This window comes from Gymnogyps californianus, chromosome 3, assembly GCF_018139145.2.
Source record: "Gymnogyps californianus isolate 813 chromosome 3, ASM1813914v2, whole genome shotgun sequence".
Lineage (NCBI taxonomy): Eukaryota > Metazoa > Chordata > Aves > Accipitriformes > Cathartidae > Gymnogyps > Gymnogyps californianus.
Genome location: NC_059473.1, coordinates 76,062,471 through 76,085,037, shown reverse-complemented (window position 1 = coordinate 76,085,037; position 22,567 = coordinate 76,062,471). Strand labels below are relative to the sequence as shown.

The 22,567-nt window shown below is 41.1% G+C and overlaps 1 protein-coding gene across 1 annotated transcript in view; it reads left to right on the top strand.

Annotated features, from left to right (window-relative positions):
- Positions 1–1,665: 1,665 nt before the first annotated feature.
- Positions 1,666–22,567, top strand: part of SLC16A10 (solute carrier family 16 member 10) — a 79,290-nt gene continuing 58,388 nt past the window's right edge. The window contains exon 1 of the mRNA XM_050893032.1: positions 1,666–2,056. Within this exon, the coding sequence (XP_050748989.1) occupies positions 1,666–2,056 (391 nt within the window). The remainder of the gene's footprint in view (positions 2,057–22,567) is intronic.

Here is a 22,567-nt window from a genome sequence, read left to right as displayed (position 1 = left end):
CCATGCGGCCACTGGTAGGTAGGAGAGAGAAGGTGATTCAGGGTCAAAAAAGGAGGAAGAGGCTTTAACAGGCAGGCAGGGGAGTTGGATGGCGCAACTGGTATAGCAGTAGCAACCCAGGTTCTGAGGGGAGATGGGGATGGTGTATGAATGCAAGAGGCTGCTTTGAGCCCTCCAGGTCTCATGGGGAAGGATGAAGTATCCAGATATAATCTGCTGATTTTCTTTCAAGAAGCTCCTCTTCCTCATCAGGCCCAAACTGCTTAAAACACGAGTAGCTGCCAAACACATGAACAGATGTGCGGTTGAGAGTTTGGAAGAAGGATCACTGACCAAAAAGCTCCTGACCTCAGCTTTCCCTATCCTCTCACTTTGCTGGCTGTGGGGAGGAAAGGTCAAGAGTTGATGCCTCTGTGCAAGCGGGAAACACTTCATGAGGTGTGCAAGTGCAGTATTTTCTCTTCCTTTGTGAAGAAAAAAAGAAGACAACCGGGGAGAAACGGTTTCAGCACGGTCACCCCTGGCAAAGTGCTAAGGGGAGGTGGAGAGCTGTCCCGGAGAGCAGCTCCTTGAGGACGGCGGATGACCCGAGGGCCCTGGAGCGGGGCGCCTCCGTACCGGCGCTGACAGCCCAGAACCCGGGCCCTCCCCTCGAGAGGGAGAGCGGGCGATGGAGAGCTCCCCGGGGGCCAGCGAGCAGCGGCAAGGGCCGAGCAACGTCCGTGAGGGGAGAGCAACGGCTGTCAACGCACACGGGCGGGGGGGGAGGCGCGGGGCGGCGCCCCTCGTTTGGCGTTTTGGGGTGTTTTGTCTTTACTTGGTTGTTGCTAGCAAACCGCCGGGGAGGGAGTTTCAGACTTTTCCCTCAGTTCACAGCTGCCCAGAAAGGGTAGCCGCAGCAGGACACCGCTGGGTGTAACTGCCCTGCCTCATGGGGAACTAACTCGGCCTGGGAGCGGGGCCAGGGGCTTGTTTACTGCTCTCCCCTTCTCCCCGCCGAGCCTGGCGACGGCAGCGTGCGGTACCTGCGTGTGGAGACTTGAGGCGCTCGGCTCCCGCCCAGCGCTCGAGCGGCGGCGGCCGTTAATCGTTGACTTCCAGCCTCGCGCCCCCTCCCCCCCCACCCCCGCTTCCCCTCCCCGAGCGGCGGCGAGGGGCCGCGGCACGAGCGCTTATCGCGGCCGCTCACACGCCGCGGCCCCGCCCCACCCCCTCCGCTGAAGAGGCAGGGAGCGGGGCGGGGGGGGGAGAGGAGCGTGGCTTCGCCTCCCTTCCCTTGCCCCCCCCTCCCCTCCCCGCCTCCCTTCCCTCAGCCAATCGCCGCGGAGCAAAGCCCTCGTGCCGCTGACGCCCCCACGGGAGCCCCCCTTTTAAAATAAAGCGGCGGCGGCCAGTCACCCCTCGGCGCGCGGCGCGGCGGCAAGGGGGGGGTGGGGGGTTGGTGTGCGCGCGAGTGTGTGTGTGTGGGGCGGACGGGCGCGAGCGGCGGGGCGGCCTCGCTCGCGCGCGCACAGATAAGACAGACAGACACAGCGCCGCAGGATGCCCGCAGCTCCCGCGGCGAGGGGCTGAGGCGGGCGGGGGCCGAGAGGTCGCGAGGAGGAGGAGGAAGGCGGGAGCGGCGCGCGGGGAGGGTCTCGTGCCCGCTCCGCGGCGCGGCTGAGGATGGCGCCGGTGAGCGAGCAGCTGGCGCCGCAGGGCGCGGGGGACCCCGCCGCCGCCCCCCTGCCCGGCCCGCCGGCGGCGGCGACGACGGTGGTGGAGCCGCGGCAGGAGAACGGCGGCGAGTGGTGCCCCGGGAGCGGCAGCCCGGGCGCGCCGAGCGGCGAGAGCGGGGCCCAGCCCCGGGCGGCGACGGAGGCCCCTGGGAGCGCGGGCTGCCCCGGGAGCGCGGCGCCTGAGCCCCCCGAGGGCGGCTGGGGCTGGGTGGTGATGCTGGCCGCCATGTGGTGCAACGGCGCCGTCTTCGGCATCCAGAACTCGTGCGGGGTCCTGTTCGTCTCCATGCTCCAGCTCTTCGGCAGCAGCGAGGACAAGCAGCTGGCGTTCAAAACAGGTGAGGGGCGGCGAGGAAAGGGGTTGGGGTGGCTTCCGGCCCTTTCCGCCTCGGGCCTTCTCCGCCCCCAGCCCGGGCGGAGAAGGTGCCCCGGCCGGTAGCTCTCGCTGTGAGCCGTGCAGCCGCTCCGGCTGTCAGTGTCTGTGCCCCCTAGGGCTGTCAGGGCCGGTCCGCGGCGTGGCCGAGGGGCGGCTGCGGCCCGTCCCGCCTCTCTTGTCTGCAGAGGCAGCGAGACCCCTCGGGGCGGGCGGGAGCCTGCCCCGCCGCAAGCACGTGAGACGGGGCTGAGGGACTCGGAAATACTCGTTTCATTGAGGCGAGGAGAAGAAGGTCCTCTCTCCTTCCCTGAGAGGGCTTGCACTCACAGCCGTGCCCCAGAGGCAGGGCTTTGGGCAGGAAGCTCCTGGGACGTCGGCGGAGAAGCTGCAGGGAGAGAAGCAGGTGTACTCTGACTCCTTCCACGGCAGTATTTTTAGGCATCTGTCATCGTGCATTATGGGAAAAATGCATACTCTTGGTCCCAGAAAGTTTTATTTGCCCGCCCCTGTTAGCCTAATGATTAGTCTAAATGATTAATTAACAGTGGGGTATAGTGGCACTTAAAATATGTCAAGAATGGGCTTAACAGTTACCAAAACCAGCAGTTCAATGTGCAGATTTACTGCTGTAACCAATACCCCAAAACTCGCCAGTAAATTTAATGATGTTTACTAGACTCTAAAGACATAACAGTACCGATCACCATCAAATCTCCACTCTGCCATTACTAATCTAAATCATTCTAGACACATAAATATCAAATAATTCAAAGGTGAGCATATATTCTATTTTATTTTATGTAAGTTCTCTCTGAAAAGTGTCTTGTGCTTTGACTTTCTAAGTTGAGGAAATGCAGTTTTTGGCTCTCACAATAATAACAAAATAATTATAATTATTATAGTACATAATAATAAAGTTGGTTTATTTAAAAGTTAGCTTACATATTAAAATGAAATATTAAAAACCCAAACATTGTCTTTTATGGTTTTGTTCCTTACTGAAAAAAAGTGTTCCAGCTACGTAGCCCTGCAGAGGTATAAGCCTTCTAGGAAACTTTTTTAGTACAGAGTGGTGTTACAGACCTTTTAAAAGAGCTTTGAAATTTATCTCTTCCTTAATATTGGGGTAAGTGGGCCTAAAGTTGAGATGTAGGAGACAAAGAAGCTAATTTTCGTTCCCCGACTTAATAACAGTATCTTTGTCTGAAGTAGAAAACCAGGACAGGTGTTTAGACTGAAGTAAGAAAGTTGGAAAGCTGTGGTGGAGCATGAAGTGATGTGCTCTCCAGCATTTGAACTGTTTGTGGTGATGTAGGAGGTGTAGTGCTTGGTGTTCTTGAGCTAGAAAGATGGGAAGCTATGTATGTCTACACATAGATGTGTCAGTGCCTGCTTCACAGAAGGGAAATGCACGTCCAGAAGTAGGTGCCTAGGCTCCTTAGCCTGTACAGGAGAAGAATGAGGTTGTTCAGAGGAGGTGCTGTGAACATTTGCATACTGACCTGGGAGCCACTGGCCAGTCAGAAATGCAGAAACACGTGGGTGGCTGATACTCTGTTCATGGTACAGAGGTGGAATTGCTTTTTCTGAGGGTCTGGTTCTCTAGTAATGATCTCTCAAAATAGTCCCATTGTACTTAAAGAAAAACTTGACTTTTAGGTAATAGTGCAGTAGTCAAAATAATCAACAAGAGGATTGAAATTACTGTCTCTTACCTTCTGGAAGAGTTATTGCACCACTGGCGTTTAAGTGAGGTGAGATTGCAGGTGTGCTCCACCTATGTTTTTGAAAATTTGCCCAACTGCAGAGAAGAGTGGGGGGAAAAAAATGGAACCTGGCTTTAGAGCCTAGTTGTTTTGCATCCTGCTTAGAAGAGCAGGAAGAGTTCTGAGTCCTGGATGCAGCCAGCACCTCCTGCATCACTTTTTCTTTTTTGCTTTATTAAAAAACCCAAAAGCTACAGCTGCATTTTCTTCTGCTCTGTCAGATGTGCTCTGGTTTGGGTAAAGCAGAAGACACTAATTTTGCTTTTTTTAAATCCAAATGGGTTTAAGTTGGGGGAAGTAGCAGATAGTTGCCTCGAGTAGATGACTTGTGTGCATGTGAAGGAGGACTGTAAATACAAAAGTGCCTCCTGTAAATAGCAGAACAGCAGATAAAAAGGTGTCCTTCCTTTTAATACCTGAAAGTACCCTGATGAGTCTGGGCACCATGAGGGCTAAGCAGCAACTGTCAAACAGAACTTTTTGTTCCTTAATGTTGAACTTCATTGCCTAGAAACTGTTTGTCTGCTGTTTTTTTATCTTGTTGAAGATAGGACCAAGGGTGAACTGAACTAAACAAATCTTGATACAGTATTTAGCTTGCCATAAAGGGGAGCTATGATCAGAAATGGCAAATTGCGCTTAGTGTAGCTCTTATTGAACACTGATAGATTAGCTGGCATGCTGTAGAAAAAAAAAAGAATGACTAATGGGATAAAGTCACTATGATTTTAGTGTTAGAGAAAACTCTAGCCTGATCATTCCTGTGGTATTGATTATAGTACTTAATCTAGTCAGTCTCTTGTGTTTGGACTGATTGCGACTCAAAACTGGCAGTGGAAACTGAGTTTTAGTCAGGTTTAATGAATTTGAAAACTGGGATTTGTAATGAAAGTTTTCTTGCTGTGTGGTTTTGCTTTGGAATACAAAGTTTAATATTCTAATCCTTCTGAAAAAAATTATTTCTTTAAAATCTGAAATGCTGATTTTTGAGGCATGAATATTGCAGATAATATCTCCTGGGACCCCAGGTGTCTGTGGAACCTTGCAGTTGGTCCAGAGTACCACAGAATTCACCTTTTTAACTGCAAGATTACTTAGCTGTTGCCAGAAGCGTATGTGTTGCCAGAGGTTTTTGTGTGCTTGCTCTTTTGGGACCAGCCAGTAGTTGTCTCTTGCCTGGTGTTTTCCTCAAAAAGAGGAATTAAGTAGACCATAGTACATGCTATTTTTGTTCTCTCTTAATAACATTTTGTAATCTCTTAATAATGGATGCCTATCTCTATGTAAGGCAAAATGGGAGGGAATTAAGTGATCATAGTATGTGCTATTTTTGTTATTTTTAGTAGATGGATGGATATTTATCAGTTTAAAAGGCAAAATGGGACGAGGCAGAAGGGAGGAGAATGTAGTCAAGAAGTGACTCTGCCTTGCAGATAAGGAGTGGAAGGAATCAAAAGTACAGGCAAGGCAGGGAGGCTGTCTCCAGAATGCAGCATCAGCGCTGGATAATTAAGATGAATAACTATAACTAACACTTTTGCAGGATTTAGCAGTATTAATGGAAAACCTTGTGCTGTGGGTTATAGAAGGTTCACAAATTTCTTCAAGGGGCATCAAATCACAATTCATATTTTTTATGAAATTTTGAACATAACTAGTATACAATATTTTGGTATTCATATTAGTAAAAAGCTTGTTTCTTTGCTTATGTGGTGCACTATGTAAGCATTTCCATTGTTTCCTTGTGTAGCCAGTTTTTTGTTCAAAAGCTGATTGATGCACAACTGCAGAAGAGGAAAACCCCCCAACGTAAGTATAAAACTTCTAGAAAGGTGTGCCTGAAGTCTCAGGAAACTACGCCGTTCATTGTTTATTGTGTTTGAGGAGCAAGTTGGGTGGAAAAACACAATGGCAATGAAATACAGGAGGCTCTTAGTCCTTGGAAATAGGACAGACGTAGTAGGCCTCTAGCATTCAAATGCAGTTGTAGTCTGATCATCCTTGAAGGGAAAGGATCGGGCCCCGGGGCCAGTCCCGGTTCTGGCAGGAAGAGCACTTGGTTCCTCTCCCTGTTGGCGTTGGCACAGGGGGATGTGGAGCACTGAGCCAGCCCCTGTGTTATCTCGGTTGGAGATCTGGTGTGTGAGCCCCGTCTAGCCCTGTGTTGTGCTCTCTTGATAGATGCCTCTGTAGGTTTTTGTGTGTGTAAGTACACATATCTGCTTTCAAAAGGCAAATAAATACTAAGATACTAGTGGCAACAGAAATAAAAATACTGAGGTTTTTTTTAAAAAGTAGATAAAAATACTAGTTTAATTGCTCCTCGTTCTAGGATTTACAATGCTGGTTCTGTAACTCCACTGGATTATTCTATGTATGTTTGTTCATCTTCCCTTGTACAAATAGCCTTGCACAGGGAGTATATAACTGTTCTGCATCCTCATGTTTGTTTTGTATTAGCAAGTGTTATTAGAAGACAGTGCATCAGCTGGCCTGAACTGGTTATCTGTGTGCTTGTATGTACCTTGGTTTGACTTTGTAAGGTGCAACCTTTGGTGATGTATCTGGCTATCAGAATGATTAGTAGCTCATTGAGCTGGCTTAACACCGTTAGCACCATTGGGACTCTTGGAGCTGGATTGCTGTGGGTCTCATAGGGCAGGGAGGAGAATTCTGCCTTTGCTGTCACATCCAGGCCATAACTCAGAGACTGTGAAAATGATGTTGGATGACTACAGAGATCTACACGTGTTGAGAACAGGTGAACCACTATTATATATGATAACTTAATTTTGCTGAGCAGGGCTGGCTTTTTAGTTTAACAACAGGACAGTTTGAAGTTGAGAAGTTTTTCCTTTACTTTTTCCTTGAATCTTTTGCTATCTTCCTGAGCTTTGCTTCAGAGATAAAAACACTATCATCGGTTTTGTTATCATTCAAGACCTTGTTCTGTAACTGTCCTTCAGAACCACTCTTTCATCTCTAATTCAACGAGAAGTCGTTTCCAGTAAATTGGGAAGCTTGGCAAGCTGGAACTATGTCATATGGCTTATGAGAGCAGCTGACTTCTTTTTCTCTCTCTTTTTTTAAAAGAAGAAATAACTTCTGTGTTCCAAATTTGATTTATCAGAGCACAAGAACTGTAATTTGTGTGAGGTACAAGAAAGCACACTACTGTGTAACAGTTTGGCCAATCAGGATTACATTGCAATGAAGGATGTAGTTCCACAAAAACTTGTACTGGTGGATATCGGTGCTGCTGTGGTCTGCCTGCCTTCCTGTGTGGCCATTGAAACCAGTGCAGGGAACCAGCAACAGGAGCAGATTGGCTGAAAACTAACCTGATGTAAAAGTAACGATTCATTTTATTCAGCTGCAGTCATATTTTTGTACTCTTTTGACCTGGCTTTGTGATTATAAATATGTATTTAAATCAAGACTCTGGAGCAGTTGAAATTATGACTGGGTCAAACTGGAAAGTTGAAGGTAGCTTCTTTAGTATGTTGTCTCTCTTTAGGACAGAATAGTTAATACCACTACTGTTTATGCATACACACATGCACATATATCTTTATGCCTCCAGCTTTAGGGCGTTTCTCTTGTGCTCTTGATAACTAGTTTGCAGACTGATTAGCCTTGTGCCTGCTGATTAGGTTGTCTTTTTGTGTGTTTTCCTCTTGTTGGAATTCACATTGGTTAGATCTCTTCCTGTTCCAACTGCAGATTAACTTGCAATAAGTTGCTTAGTTAGGGAGAATAATCTTCCTAATGTGTCTGAAAGCTAGTGACCAGTTTATTTTTGTGGGCTTCTTTGGAAGCAGTACTTTTAATTTCACGGGGGTGAAACATCCCTATAAAATTCTAAAGATGGCTGGCTATTGCCACCACTCTGCTTTAAATGCACATGCCTCAAGTTATGAGCTTTTGTGTGCTGCCTTTCAGACAAAACTGTATCCTCTAAAATCTCTTTCAACCAAACCCACATAAATACTACATTTTTATTGTACTTTATTCATGAGGTGAAAAGTTGGATGAAAGCAAAATGCTATTGAATGTCCTGCAGAGTAATTTGCTGTTAGTATAACCTTATCAATAAAGGTGTTCTCGTAAGCTATTACATTTGTACAACACTAAAAAGCTAAATGTAGTTTAGCGTTTGCCTGCAGCTATGCTAATCTAGTTGCATGCATCAAAGTAAGTAATGAAAGAGTTCTTAAACGTGAGGTTAAAATAGTTTAAAACATCTTTAAAAGAATTAAGTTAAAGTGTTAAAATGAAACTTTATTTTTGGCTTATTTTTCATTTATAAGAGAAATGCCTTGTTTGATGGTTCTTAAGATAGTGTTAAAACTGACTTTTCCAGTCTCATCCTTAAATGGCAATTTCTGAAGAGTGTATGTAAAATCTTTTTATTGAGTGCTCTCATTTCTAATCCAAGTAAGCAGCAGTACCGTGGTTAGACTGCTCTGCAGATGGATGAAGACTTAAACTTGGTTTGATTTCCAAGTAGCACAAGAAACTTTTTTGTCCTTCATTTTGAAGATACTTTATCTAGATGGCTTGCTGGTTTGTCATCTGCCATTTTGCTTTCAGACAAAGTAGCTTGGGACTGGTGTGTGTATATATATATTTTAATCCGTGTGTCTCCTTATGTCTTTTCCTTGGATACATCTTTCAAATCTTAACAGTTTTGTTCCATGTGGAACATTTTTCATACTCTCGTTAATGTTATTTCTTTGTCATCATCTCTGACGCTTCTATAACCTTCTGTAATAAGGAGAAGAAAGATACTGTGTGTCATTCCAAATGAGGCTTTGCCATTTTATGGCATGACATGATGTACTATGATGACATTGTGCTATCTAGTTTGCGTTATTAACATAACCTAATATTTTTCTTGCTGCTTTTTATTAGTACCTGCATTCAGTGGAGTTTAGTTGACTTTGAAGTTTTCCAGTGTGCATTGCTGCTTACTGTTCAACTTTGTTTTGTTTAATTGGTCCCTGTAGTCTGTTCAATGTCTTCTTATTCATCCATTTTGGCTGCCATTCTTTGAGGTTCCTCAGATCCCTTCCTGATTTTTTGAGTTGGCTTAAATAACTGCTGTCTAAAGAGGAAGTTAGCAAAATGTATATGTTTGTTAATAGACCCTCTTAGACTTAGCAAGATGTACCAGTGCTTAGTGCGGTTTGGCTATCCATAAAGATGATTTCATCTTTTAACTTAGGCTGCTTTGCCTCCAGACACTTTAAGTTTCCTGATAATATTCTGTCTCTTTTCCATGATTTGATTTCTTTAGCCTCTTGAGAGGAGTCTTGTTAAAGGCCAACTTGAAGTTTAAATGTTATTGGTCTCTTTCTTTTATTCAGTTACTAGTTTTGCATGAGGAAATCTAGTAGACTGTTCTCAAACTATTATAGCATAATTTGTCTGTTTACCCTTTTAGCCACTTTGAGTTAATTCAGTAATTACAGATAATAACACAATGGTTAAGGTTGTAGCCTCTCTGCTTGGAGCAACGTCTACTAGAGCAGGCTGCTGAGGATTCTGTCCAGTTGGGTTTTGACTGTCTCCAAGGATGGTGAGTGATCTGTGCCAGTGTTCGACCACCCTCACAGTAAAAAAGATTTTTCCTACCTTTAAATGAAAATTCCTGTGTTTCAATTTGTGCCCATTGCCTATTGCCTCTTGTCAGAATACCACTGAGAAGAGTTTGGCTCAGTCTTTTTTTACTTCCTCTCCTATAAATAAAGGTATTTATACACACTTACAAGATTTCCCCTCCCCCAGCCTTTTCTTGAGCCTAACCAACCACACCTCTCTCAGCCAATCATCATATGTTAGATGTTCCAATTCCTTGATCATCTTTGCAGCCCTTCGCTGCATTCACAGTAATAAGCAGACTACCTACTCCTCCTTCAGCATAGTTGGGGGTGCAGACTCTAGAAGCTTCAGGGTCTCAGAAGATAAAGTCAGTCTCTTTCTTGCCATCTTCGATGCTGTGCAGTGTGCTGACCTCCTCCCACATTTCCTTCACTTGGTAACACACATGCTCCACCAGCACACGCACCTGCAGGCAAGTAGTCTGGTGCTTGCTGCCTCAGTGAGGGGCCCTAGACCTGCTTAGATGCATCCCTCCCTAGGAGCACAGTCTGGGTTGGGACTGCCCTGTGGCAGCACCACTGCTGAGCAAGTGTTTGTTGTTCTGAAGAGCTGCTGGCCCTCTTTGTTATGCCCTGCTGTTGGCTAGCTGCTGTGCAAACTGCTGTGTCTGGCTGCCTTGGCTGTGCTGTGGGAGCTGTGCTCTAGGCCAACTCCTTTCATAATGTGAGGGTTCAACAGTGATATGAAATTTAGTATTTAATGTTTTCTAAATTTTATATAGATATTATTTACTATTTGAAGAGCCACATGCAGATAATCTTAACTGAGGAACTGAGTGGCAGTTCAGGTTTAACTGTAGAATTGTTATACGCTTGGAAACTATCCTAATCTGTATTTCAATTCCTCATTTCTAGATTTATGGATTAGTTTCTTAATACTTATAAAACATTTGGGAATAAGTATTTGATCAGTCACATGAAAGCATCTTTAGTTTGCTAAATGTTAAGGAAATTTTGTAATTGGAACTTTTGATATTTTCTAGCCTTTTACTTTTAAACAAAATGTGTGTAAAAAATCCCCAAACTTCAGTTTAGTTTTCAGAAATACCTATATAAATCTTAGTCTGGATTTTTAAGAAATTTTTTCCAGATCTTTATGTAATGTAACTTCATCATAGGGAAGAGAAGGGTTTGTTGGTCTGAATTATGAATAAAAGCTTTTAATAGAATCCTACACCTCAAAGATCATGCTTTGAAATGAGAGGAATATTCATAAAATTCTAACTTATATTGCTGTGTGTTGCTAAGGAAAATGAGGGTTTTCAATAAACATTGATCTATAATGCTTAGCAAGTAATTGCCCAATTTGAAATTGCTTCTGCTGTATGAACTACAAAGGAGTTGTACTGATTACTTGCATCCAAGCTAATGTAGCACTGATAATATAACTGCTTTATTTTAGCATACTCCTTGTGGCAGAAGGAATAATATAGGTTCTTTTGTATATCTTCCACAATTTTTTTCATCTTTTGTTTGTGAACACACACAGTTAATGCAGCCTTAGACTACTGCAGTTTAACCTTCAGCAGATATGTACAGAAAGGATAATTTTATGAGAAAACATTCCCTTGTGATCTTAAATTATGTTTTACTTCCAGAAATCTAACTTATTACAATAATAGGAGCTCTGTTTTATATCTTGCTGTTAATTTTCATGGGAACTGGATAGGAATGGCTTGTTCTAATAGCTAAGTTAGAGTAGCAGCCCTTTAGCAAGGATGGGACCAATTTAAAAACCATCAATGTTAGTTCCCACACACAGGAAGGGATTATTGGGATGTTGAGCCCAGCCTCTTGCTGTTATCAGCAGCATGTCTATAATCCCATGGAACATGGTCTCCCTTAGATGGTGGGGTTGTGCTTGGACTGCAAGTTGTTAAAGCAACTTTCTTTTGATGCCTTTTTGCTGTAATAAGCAGAAGTAGTGAATTCTTTGGCTATCTATCTTCTGCAGTGTGCTTTGTTCAGTAGAGCTGTACTTCATATATATGTTCAAAGTGTTGTCCCAAAAATCAGGATTCTTTCACCCGGTGTGCAAAAAAGCCGATTAACACACAGAGCCGAGATATTTGTTTATTTCATGTCTGCGCAGAGATGGGTGCTAGGTGGTAACTCCACAAAGCTAGCACACCTGGTTAACACACGGTAAAGCATTTTATACCTTTCAAGCAACAGTTATCAGTATTTTTACAGTTTTGCTTAGTTACTCTCGTTCCTATTGGTTCTCGCAAGTCTCATCTCCACTTAAAGTCGCAGTGTCCTCCTTTTTTACTGCGCATATTCTGTGAGGAAGGGGCTTCTGTTGGTAGGGGGCTCTCCCTACTCAAGGGTGGGTTTTCTAGTATGTTAATTAGGATAGTTCACTCACAGTTCAAGTAGCTCTTTGATTGCCCCTGTGCTTATCTTGGTATGTCTTTACCCACTGACTTATGGTGTCATCTTGTTTCTCTTCTCAAGGTCATGCCTCGTTAACTAAATAGCATCCTTTGTTTTTGTTTCTCGCATATCTCCAACAAAAGTACCTCAGAATAGTTTTTTCTTTTGCATTTTTAAGAACGTATGTATGAGGAATAAGTAATTTAAAACATGCTAGCTATTAATTTAATTCCCTTAGTCTCTAACTATTGTCCTCTTGGAAATGACTTGTAAAATGGGCAGTAAGGATTGTCTTCTGGCTCATTGTCTGGGTTTTAGCCATTTTTTCAAGATGCTTCAATAATAAGGTTCCAAATAGAAAATGCATTGGGTAAGTATTCAAAAAATCTTTCTAGTTCATTGTAAAGCAGTATGATACCACAGTTGACAGATTTTAAAAATATTTTATAATTTTAACTCTATTTTATCAATGCTGTAACTCTGAGCAGGGATAAAACACTATGGTAGAATGTCCTAAATAAACTGTGGTCTTTAAGTTTTCTGCTTCTACAGTCTGGAAGGAATGAACAGTCCTTTCTTTTGGAACAAAACACAGCTTTGATAGTTGCAAGTTCACTATATGATGACCAGAAACAGTGTTCTTGTGTACAAGGTAGGAAAGCTGTTCTTTTGCAAACCCCCCCCCCGCCTTCTTAACTACAACCCCAAAAAGGGATTTTTCTAATTAGAGAAGTCCTAGTTTGAGCTCTTACTGTATTGCGTTGAATACTTAAGAGCCAAAGAATTCAAGAAGAAAAGAGAATGTTAGTATTCATTAAAAAGCGATCCTCAGTGAATGTTGAGATGGGCCGTATCTTTGGAGGCTTTTGTCTGTGCTGTTTCTGGTATTGGCACTCCAGAGCCCCCTGTTGTCCTTGGACTGACTATTGTGACTCTGTCTTATTTATTTTCTATACCCAGACATGTACTATCCAGATGTCTCTTAAGGAGCTGCTTAGTTTGCTCTAGACTAGAGTCTGGATGGCAGCTAAGCAGTATACAGAATGAACAGTTGAACAAGGACATTGGTGTAAAACAAACCAATTTGGTTTGCCCAAGGAGGCCTGTATCTCCTATCAGAAGAATTGGAAGTACTGAGTGTTCTTGGGCCACACAGCCAGGGCTTACTTGGACAGTAATCTGATCCTGTGTTATAATTAAACATGCTGGAGAACATGCCAGGATTGGAATAATCTCAATGGGTTACATAGGTGAGACTGAAAGCGTACTTATTGTCAGTTTGCTCCATGTTTAGCACATACTGTAGTAGTTGCAAAGTGGTTTTGAACTGGGTGATGACATCAGCTGCTATATAATGCTCCTTATTTTTGAGAGGAAGGAAGGTGTGGTAATGGTGCTTTACCTAAAGATGCTATTAACCTCAAAGCAAGTGAGATTGAAATTGAGAACCTGAACTATGGTGCATATTTTGGACATGTGTCAGTGGTATGTGTCATGGTTCAGAGTAGCAGCCTTCTCAGAAAGTCGGTGTAGTGTTGCTAGATAATATTTTTTCAAATCTTGAGTGTACAATTTATATGATGACTTTTGGGTTCTCCAATCCATTTGTGAAAATACTGCCTGTGGCCCCTTGAGTTCATTGGTTTAAGTTGTCATGTGTGACAAAACTGAAGGTATGTACTTTAAAGAAAGCCTTTATGGTTTTGGCACACAAACGTGAATTTGAAATTGCCCTTTGTTCTTTTATACCTTCAAATAATTTCCTATCTTTGAAATATTTATGTAGCTTAGGCTCTTCAAAACCCAACATCGCATTCCAAACTTGAAAGAAATTAGAACTCTCAACTTATAATTTCTGACACTGCTGGGTGCAGGCAGTGATCTAGAAAATTAAATCAACACTAGGAAGTTTTCTGGAAGCTTAAATAAAATGTGCAAGCTTGAGATGTATTTTCTAATCCTATCAGAGTAACCCCATTTTTTACAAATTGAAGCATGGAGCATTAACAGCTTTTTACACCTCTGTACATATCAAAGTCTTTTGTTCATAGTGCAGCAGTTCAATGAACATTTAGTTTCATGCAGTGAAATCACTGACCCTTGAAGGTGTGTGGAGTGGGGATGGGGACAGAATTTAGGGACAGTATTAATCTTTTGTACATGTGGTATAATACATTTAATATTAATATATGTCATGTGATACAGGTTCAGTCTCTACATCAAGGTCTGACAAAACTGTATACTGTATTAATAAATTTTTTAGCTGAACGTGTATTATTTCAGCAGTTGTTCAAATTATTTTAAAATATTTTGTAAATAATTTAACTGTATTTATTAAGGATAATTGTATTGGGAAAATACAGGTAGGGACAGGCAGATATCCTACAAACTACTCTGCTGCTTGTTATTTGGGATGCTGTCATGGCTGCGTCTGAGCAACTGAGATTTCTTTCCTGTTTACTGAGGTATCCCACCTACCAGTCTTCTAGGTGCATATTTTCCTGATCAGGGTAGGTGAGCGTGGTGCTATAAACAGTAAATTTAAAAGCCAGGTGAAAAATTGTATCATGTCTTTAAGACTGTGTACAGCTGGACCTGTGTGGTTGTTCTAGAGTTTCAAGCAAAAAGGTTGTAGATTCTTAATGTGAGAGCATTCCTGTAGGTTTCAAATTAAGGATAAGAATGAAAAAGATATAAACTTAATTTCAAGATGAAAATTTGCTGCAAGTTTTATATTGCCTTCTGAAGGTGATCAATCTTGGCATTTCTCACAGCTGTTTGTTTATAAGCAGCGTGGATTCTGTGGAAACTTTGAGTGCTAGTCCTTTGGGATAGGAACTCAGCCTGAGAGATTGCTGGTCAGTTTTTACTGTGCAGAAGATGTGGTATTACAAACAGTATTCTTAGAATGGAAAGGCTTTCATTGTTTTTATCAAGACATTGCTTTAAAAAAAAGGTTAGAGCTCTGCTTTTCTTGAGCTTTTGCAGAGCTCTGTAGAGCTCTGCATGAACTGTTCTGTAATTCCTCTTCAACATACTTATTTCTGTTTTTCTGGAAGAGAACAATTTCTGTGACTGAGATACCACAGCTTGGTCATCATGGCTTAAAACCTGGTCACTGCTTTTCTTTTGTGTGTTAAACTAAAATCTGAAATAGAGGAGGCTCAATGGACTTTAACAGATAATTAAGAGTGGTGGTCATATTTAGCCTTAGAAATGGCTAATGTGAAACAGTAATGTGGACAAGGTGACTAGTTTGCGAATCTCTGGCTGGTGTGATTGTAGCTGATTAGTAGATTTATTGGATCTTCTCAGAAATTAAGTAAATCATGCTTTTTTCATTTTAAGACATTAAATGCTAGATTTTGTCCACACAGTTTTTAGCACTGTTTGCTGTATTATAAACCAGTGATGATTCTGATAAAATACATTATTAATATACTTAAGAATCAATCCTGATAATATTTCCCGTTCTGGAGCTTAAGATGCATCTTTGACTTTTGCTCTGCATCCTGCTTAATAGATAAGTAACATGTTGTTAATTTTACATATATACATATGACCTATATGGCATAAAAGCCCATAAACCCTTCAACTAAAGGAGGGGGAGAGGTTGCCCTCTAACAACCACTGTATCTTGTATATACCTTATCTGTTTCCTAACAAGCTATAGACCCTCACTGTCTACTCTTTATTTTTAGCAAAGGCAGTACATCTGCTCCGTAATGCAGGGCTCTCCATCAGTTTGTAAGCTCTACCTTTTCTTACCTTTAAATTTCCTGATAGAAGAATCATAAGGGCCATAAACTAACTGTTTTTCTCTCAGGCTCTCCGTGTTTTTACCACCAGAACTACCCCCTGTCTTTGTGCAAAACTCAGAGCTTGGGAGTGTGATCAATTAATTTTAAGGTAATCTTGCCACTAAGTGTGAAACTGCATAATTAATAAAATTCTTCGTTTTCTTGAATAAGTGCATATAGTGGCCAATCTTCTAGTGAAGTGTTGAGTGTAGCTTTGTATAACAGACATTGATTGAGGAGTGGGATTAAGGGTTTGTGATTGGTGGAGTGCATGAATGTTTAGTGGGGATCTAAGAGGTGGTTAGAGAATGGCTTAGCAGTGTTTACACAAAGATAGTTGAGATGAGGGGAGTTTGGGACTAGTGTAAATGCAGAGGAAGGAAGAAAGAGCCTTCAGTTGTTAGGGCTGGTGAAGAAGAGATCAAAGGTAAAATCAATCTGCTTACTTTAAAGGTAGGACATGTCTTGTTAAGCCATGCTCTAGTGAGATGCTGCATCCACAAAGATTTATTTGCTTGATTATATAAGCTCTTATCTTCCAAATTGACTTGTACTGCTTCTGATTACAGCTATGCTTTGCTGTTGGCATTGTCATTTGTTTTAGCAGTTACTTTTTTGTATTTAGCTACTCTCTCCATTTTTTTATGAAGTGATTTCATAAGCCTTCATAAGTAAAGCCTTTTTCTACATGCAGTTGGTTTAGCTTAGACAAGCACAGGTCCTTTGAAATTCTGTAAGTAATGAATTTCAGTTTAGTAAGACAAGGATATCACAAATGTTTTGTGATAGAAAACAGTACCGTAAGATTTTAGAGGTAGTCTGTTCATATGCTTGTCTCCGATTTAAGGAGTATCAGTTTGAAGTAGTATAGTTGCATTTTTGCCCTCAGTAGTTATTTTTGGCATGTGCTAAAATCATAAATAGGTAAACTATATATAGTTGTTCCCCTCCTTGCCTTTCTTTTTCCTGTTTTTATCTGGGTCACTATGGGACTATTGAAGCAAATGTGATGATTGGAGGGTTTTGTTCTGTTCTGAAAGGCATGATATGTACTGAGGTGCAATGCAGCCTTCCTAAATGGCACTGGTGCCAATCATTCAGTGATGCTTGGCATCACACTGGACCAGTAATGTGCATTTTGCTTTATTGGTGTTTTTTTCTTTTGCCTTGCTCTGCTTGTCTGTTTTGCTGCACTGCAATGTTGGGTGACGCTGGCAGTTTCAGCCAGTGACGCAAAATATGCAAGAGGATGTTACACCAGGAGAGAACTGCCAAGGTACAGGATTGAACTTGCAGATTATAGTAGATGGAGATCTAGTCAGTACTTTCAGTGGAATCTGGGGAGTTACTGAGCTGGCCAGATGCAGAGTTCAACTTTAGGGTGGGCTGAAACTCTGCAGTTTACCCTAGCTGTGCTGACTAGATCTCCACTGACTCTAGTGGGGAGCTTTGACTCCTCACACAAACATCTACACTCGGGTGCTTTAACATGGAAGTTGAATCCAACTCCAGGTGTCTTGTATTGACCCTGAGCATTTTGTTTTTGTTGGTGGGCACAACAAAAAATATTATCATACACCTGTATGTGCTACATCTGTACTGTCTTTGCTCTGACTAACAGTATCCACACTCAGACATGCACAGCAGTGCCTGCTAGTTAGAGATCATGTTTACAAACCCAGTTAGTTGGATCTTCAGGGGTTTTATTGTCAGTTATCTTCCCTCTTGAAGGTTTATCAGAGTCTGATAAGATCGGTACAGAAAACAATGCCCCATAGAACTGTTTGATGCTCTGATGTTGTATGTAGTTACTAATTTAGCTGTATTTGCTGAACTGTCTTCCATGTGATGTTGTATGAGCTTCAACCTCTAATTGCTCTAGAATTTAGTTCATGTGTATATGGAAAATAGGCTGATGCTGAATTTGTGGCCAACGCTTTTGTATGATTCTGTTCCTCAGAAGCAAAGGTAAATTCATCTTGTAGTTGGAATGCTTAAATTTGTTTATATAGCTCCCAACAGTTAAACTATAATTTTAGGTACTGCATTATTTTCAGCCATTTCCAAATGAGGCAGTTATAAGCAGCTTTTCCAGGCATGATTGTGGCCAGTGATTTGTTGATGTGCAAAGTTAAGCTACACAGAAGAAAAAAAAATCAATGTGAATACATCAAGAAAGTTGAAATAGTTTACTAGCCAACATTGGTAGACTTCTAAAGCGTATTCTCAGAGGTAAGATATAGCTGCTCAGTGTGATTTTTGCCTCTAACCTTTCTGTTTCCAGTTTTGATCTTGGCAGGATTATAGAGCCCCTGGCATACATAGAGGCCAGACAGTGCCAGTCAGTTATGTCCTGTCTCTGGGAGAGGGAATTCATGCTGAGCCCCACATTTGGTAGGAGCTGGAAACTGAAAATTGCTTTCTCTCTGAAGCAGTGCGTTGCTCCTCTGAAAGTTGTCATGGCAGGGCATAATGCTTTGCCAAGGTATCTGGGAGATGCCAGTTGGTACCTGCCAGTCAACTATTTTTTTTAATTTTAAAGCGTTGGCTGGGCTAATATGCTATTTGAGACTTTTGGTCATGTGTTAATTATATCTCATGAAGATGACCAAATACTTGTAAACGAAGTTTGGAGGTTTTTAGGAGGAAACTGTCTAATAAGTAAATTAGCTGACTAGGATTTAGCTGGATATAACCAAATACAAGTGGAAGCATTCTGGTAATATTTTCTTATTCTAAGGAAAACACTTAAGAAAACATTGTAGCAAATAAAACTTGAAAGTATTCAGCTATAACATAGAATTTGTAGATACTTTTTGGTTATGTTGGTATTACAGATTAGAACAACAACTGAAAAACAGTATGAAAGCCTAGACATTGTATATGCTGATCTCTTGATGTAAAAAGTCCTGATTATGATCACATTGGTACACACTTTTACAGATGCTGGCTATATATTATATATTAATGTTTCCATTTTGTTTTTATCATTTAACTTGAGCATTCTACTTTTTGTTCTGTAATGCTTTCAGTTTCTCTGAAAATAGACCAGTTGCTATGAAAATAGATTGTTGGAATAGCATGCTGCTTGGTTTTGGCTTAAACAGGTGTAGGCAACCAGTGGCGCTCCCAAGGTTCTGCATGCAAATGAAGGGCCACTTATTTCTTTTCTTAACATTTACTGTATGTATATGGGCAGTGTCTGGAAAGGTCAGTGCTGCTCTATTAGAAAATGGCTTGAAGAGTATTTTAGGTTTTTTCTCTCTGAAATTGTTCCCTTTTCCCCTTAAGTAAGAATGTTACCTAGACAATTTGTCTCAAGATTTTGTTTTGTTGTTGTTGATCTTCAGCAGCAAGATGTAAGGTCTCTGACTTCCTGTATGTATCAGCTCAATACTTTACTTGATGCAAATTGCCAATATGAAGCACTGGTTTCTACAGTTTCTGTAGCTGAGTTGTTTGCAACTGTTTGCTTTTCTGAGCTCTCAAATCAGAGAAGAAATGCAGGAAAATGGAATTACTCTTCTGTTATTTTACTAGTTTTACTATTATTCTTATTACATTTACTTTTACATTCCTCATATTAAATGAGGTAAAATGTTCTCCATTTTCAATTGGGAAGAGGGAAATGTAAAAGTAACACTTAATCCAATTAATGTATTTTCCTGCTCTGATTCATTGTGATGACTTTGAGCATCTGGTAGTAACTGAGCATGAGCTGCTTAAAGTCACAGAAACCCAATTCCCATTATTTCTGCTCATTGAAGGGAATAAATGAATTACCAGACACTAATCTTTGGATAATTGCTTGCTGAGCAGGAGATCTTAGCTCTTAAAGAAATTAGTTTTGTAAGTTTATAGAACTGTCAGAACTAGTGAACTATTTTAAAAGGTTAACCATAAGTGAACAGAAGCTGAGCTTTCAGTTTTGTATTCATAACTATTGCAGTTGAACCTTGCAGTATACGTAGTATGTGGAGATAGATATTATCTTTTCCCGTATGAGTTATACTAAAACTTACCAACCAAAGTTTAAGCTGAAGACTGAAATTTGTGTCAATGCTTCCAGCAGTACAGACGTAGAACATATGTGGAATAAGATACAGTATGTATTGCTGTTTTGAATGACCAAACCATTTTGGGTTTGAAGTAACTCTTACTCATTTTGGGTTGGTCTTCTAATTTGGACATAGAGGAAGACGTGTGCTTTTTAGTTCTAGACAGTCTACCCTGTGACATTACATCATGCATGTTATTTTCCCAATTCTCCTTTATTTGACATAACTTAGGCAAGCTTTCAAAATCCTTTTTGTTCTTGATAACTAAATGGACTTGTGATTTATGTCTTTAGGGTATTGATATTTGAAAGTCGTGCTCCTTGTCACTGGTGGTCATCAATCCTTTGCCTTTGGAGAGCAGCCTGAAAGAGGGTGTTAGGAGTCGTTATTCATAGGTCCTACTCAGTAGCCTTAGGCCACCCTTACTGCTTTGACCTCACTGGAGTCTTTTACTTTGTCTAGGAGCAGACTTCCTCTGCCACACATATATCTGGAAACATTCAGGGCCCTAAAATTAGATAAGCAGGCCTCAAATCGACCTAAAAATTTACTCTATCAGGATACCATGCCTGTTATCCTGCAAATACAAGATGTTGAAAATAAGTTAACTAAGGAGTAGTTTAAGTGGTTCCTGGATCTTTCTGACCTGATGGGTACTTTCTGTAGATCGTTGCTATGGGCAGTTTATGGTGCATGGTTTGACGCTATGAAAATCTGTATTTGCCTTTGTCAAATTCCTATTCTGTAGCTGGTCTTTACAGAGTATATTCCTTCTGATTCTCTTACGCTGTATATTACAATGTTTATTACATTACATCTTTGATCAAAATTTCACAGGGATTCTGGAAAAGGGATGACAATACCCTGGTTAACTCGGATTAAATAGTCTGATTGGAAGTAATTGTTCCATGCAGTATGTTTCTGCCTGTCAGTCAGAACTGGACTTCTTTCCTGTAGACAGTCTTTTCATTGTGGAATCTCTGCTTGAAACTTCCTCAATTTAAAGTAGGCTTTATTTAATCTCCTTCCATTTATTTTAACTGCTGTCAAAATATCAGGATATAGCAGATTTGCCATATAAGGACACTATTATTAATATTGTTTAAGGGCAAAGTGATCTCAGTAAGTCATGCATGCCTTATATTTAGAGTTATCACAGAATTTCACATTAATACTGCTGTAAATTTGTCTTCAGAGTGCCATTTTAAATAATAGGGAAAAAACATATTGAATCTTCACAGACTTCATCTGGTTAAATTTGTTTGTGCATCGAGAAGTCAAATGCTTCTATACCCCTAAGGACTAAAGCGATATCCTCCACAATCTTAAATACCTTCTAGTTAGATATACCATCAATGTTGGAGGTCTAGCTACGCTTTTAAAACCACTTTTCCTTAGACCTAGCCATGGTCAGACCCTCAGTTGAGCGGATTGGTTTTCCAGCTGTTCTTATCACACTAAGAAAGACGGGGGGTGTGTGTGTATGCATATTTTCCTCTCCAGAGACAGGTTATAGCAAGCACTTGTACTCCCCCTGCTCCGGGAGGAAAGGGTGCTAATGGCTCTGCATAACTCCCAAAGGCTATTGAGAATGCTTGCAGCGAGCAGGAGGAGAGTGGGCATAGAGGCTTTGGAGCACTCAACAGTCAACGTTCAGACATCCACGGGTTGCTAACAGTAGAAGTGTAAAAGGTATGTAGCATCACAGATGCTTGCTGCAAATACGTGATGTTTTATTCTTAACACACAGACAGAAAACAGCATTTCCTCTTGCACACAGGAACCTCTGTTTCTGAATGCACACACATACATGTTTTTAGGAAAGTATAAAAGCAGAATCAAACACAGCCTGTTGTTTTCAGATTTGTTTCTGCCATGACACAGCTCCAGTGTTTTGTTCATAAAACCTGTACACAGTGGAAATATATTCACTAAAGGAAAGAGGTCAATATTACTGTATGTATTTGTCATTACAGATCTGAATTTTGATATTAATATTGATTAGAGTAATAAAAATTAGATTTATTCAAAACTTATTTGAATAGGCTGATACAAAATGCAGAGGTATGTGATTTCAAATTTATGGGTCTCCTGTACCATGCACAGGCAGTTGTCATGTGCAAATTTGAAAATGGCTTATTCTTGGCATTTTTCAGTAGTTAGGGGTGTTGCACTGTGCACAGCTTATCAGAAGCAGAGCCAATGGAACTGTGTTACTTTTTTTCCCAGTGTTGTCCTTGAGTGTAAGTACTTTAATTAGTGTTTTGCTTTCCTGGACCACTGCAAATAGACTTACTCGATTTGGTATTTCCTAATGTCTTTTTATTGCTAATTTGGAGTTAATTAGAATTGCTTTATACCTTTCTTGAACACTTGAAAGTTGGCTCTAAACCCAGATGGCTCAACTTTTGAATTTTACAAAGAAGTTAGTCTATGCAAAAGAATCTATACATATGTATAGCATTTGGCATGTTTTAGTTTAATAAAACAAAATGTTTTTGTGGTAGACGAGAGCATTTGTTCAGCACTGTAGTATAAATGTAGATGTAGGTCCTGAAACTGCAAACTTTGATATAAACCAGCTACTTAAATTGTTAGATTGCACAAAGGTTTCCAAATGAGACTGCAAACATGATGTGCAGTATAAATGACTGCTATTCTTGCTCATGCTGGGCTTCACTTTCCAAGTTCTTTTTCTAGCTAATAAGGTAAAGTTTTATTGGGTCCACATACTCTTTGATGAACGGTTTATTTTGGTTTGTCTTTACCATGCTTTTCAGTGGTGTATCTGATGAATGTTTTGTCTTGAC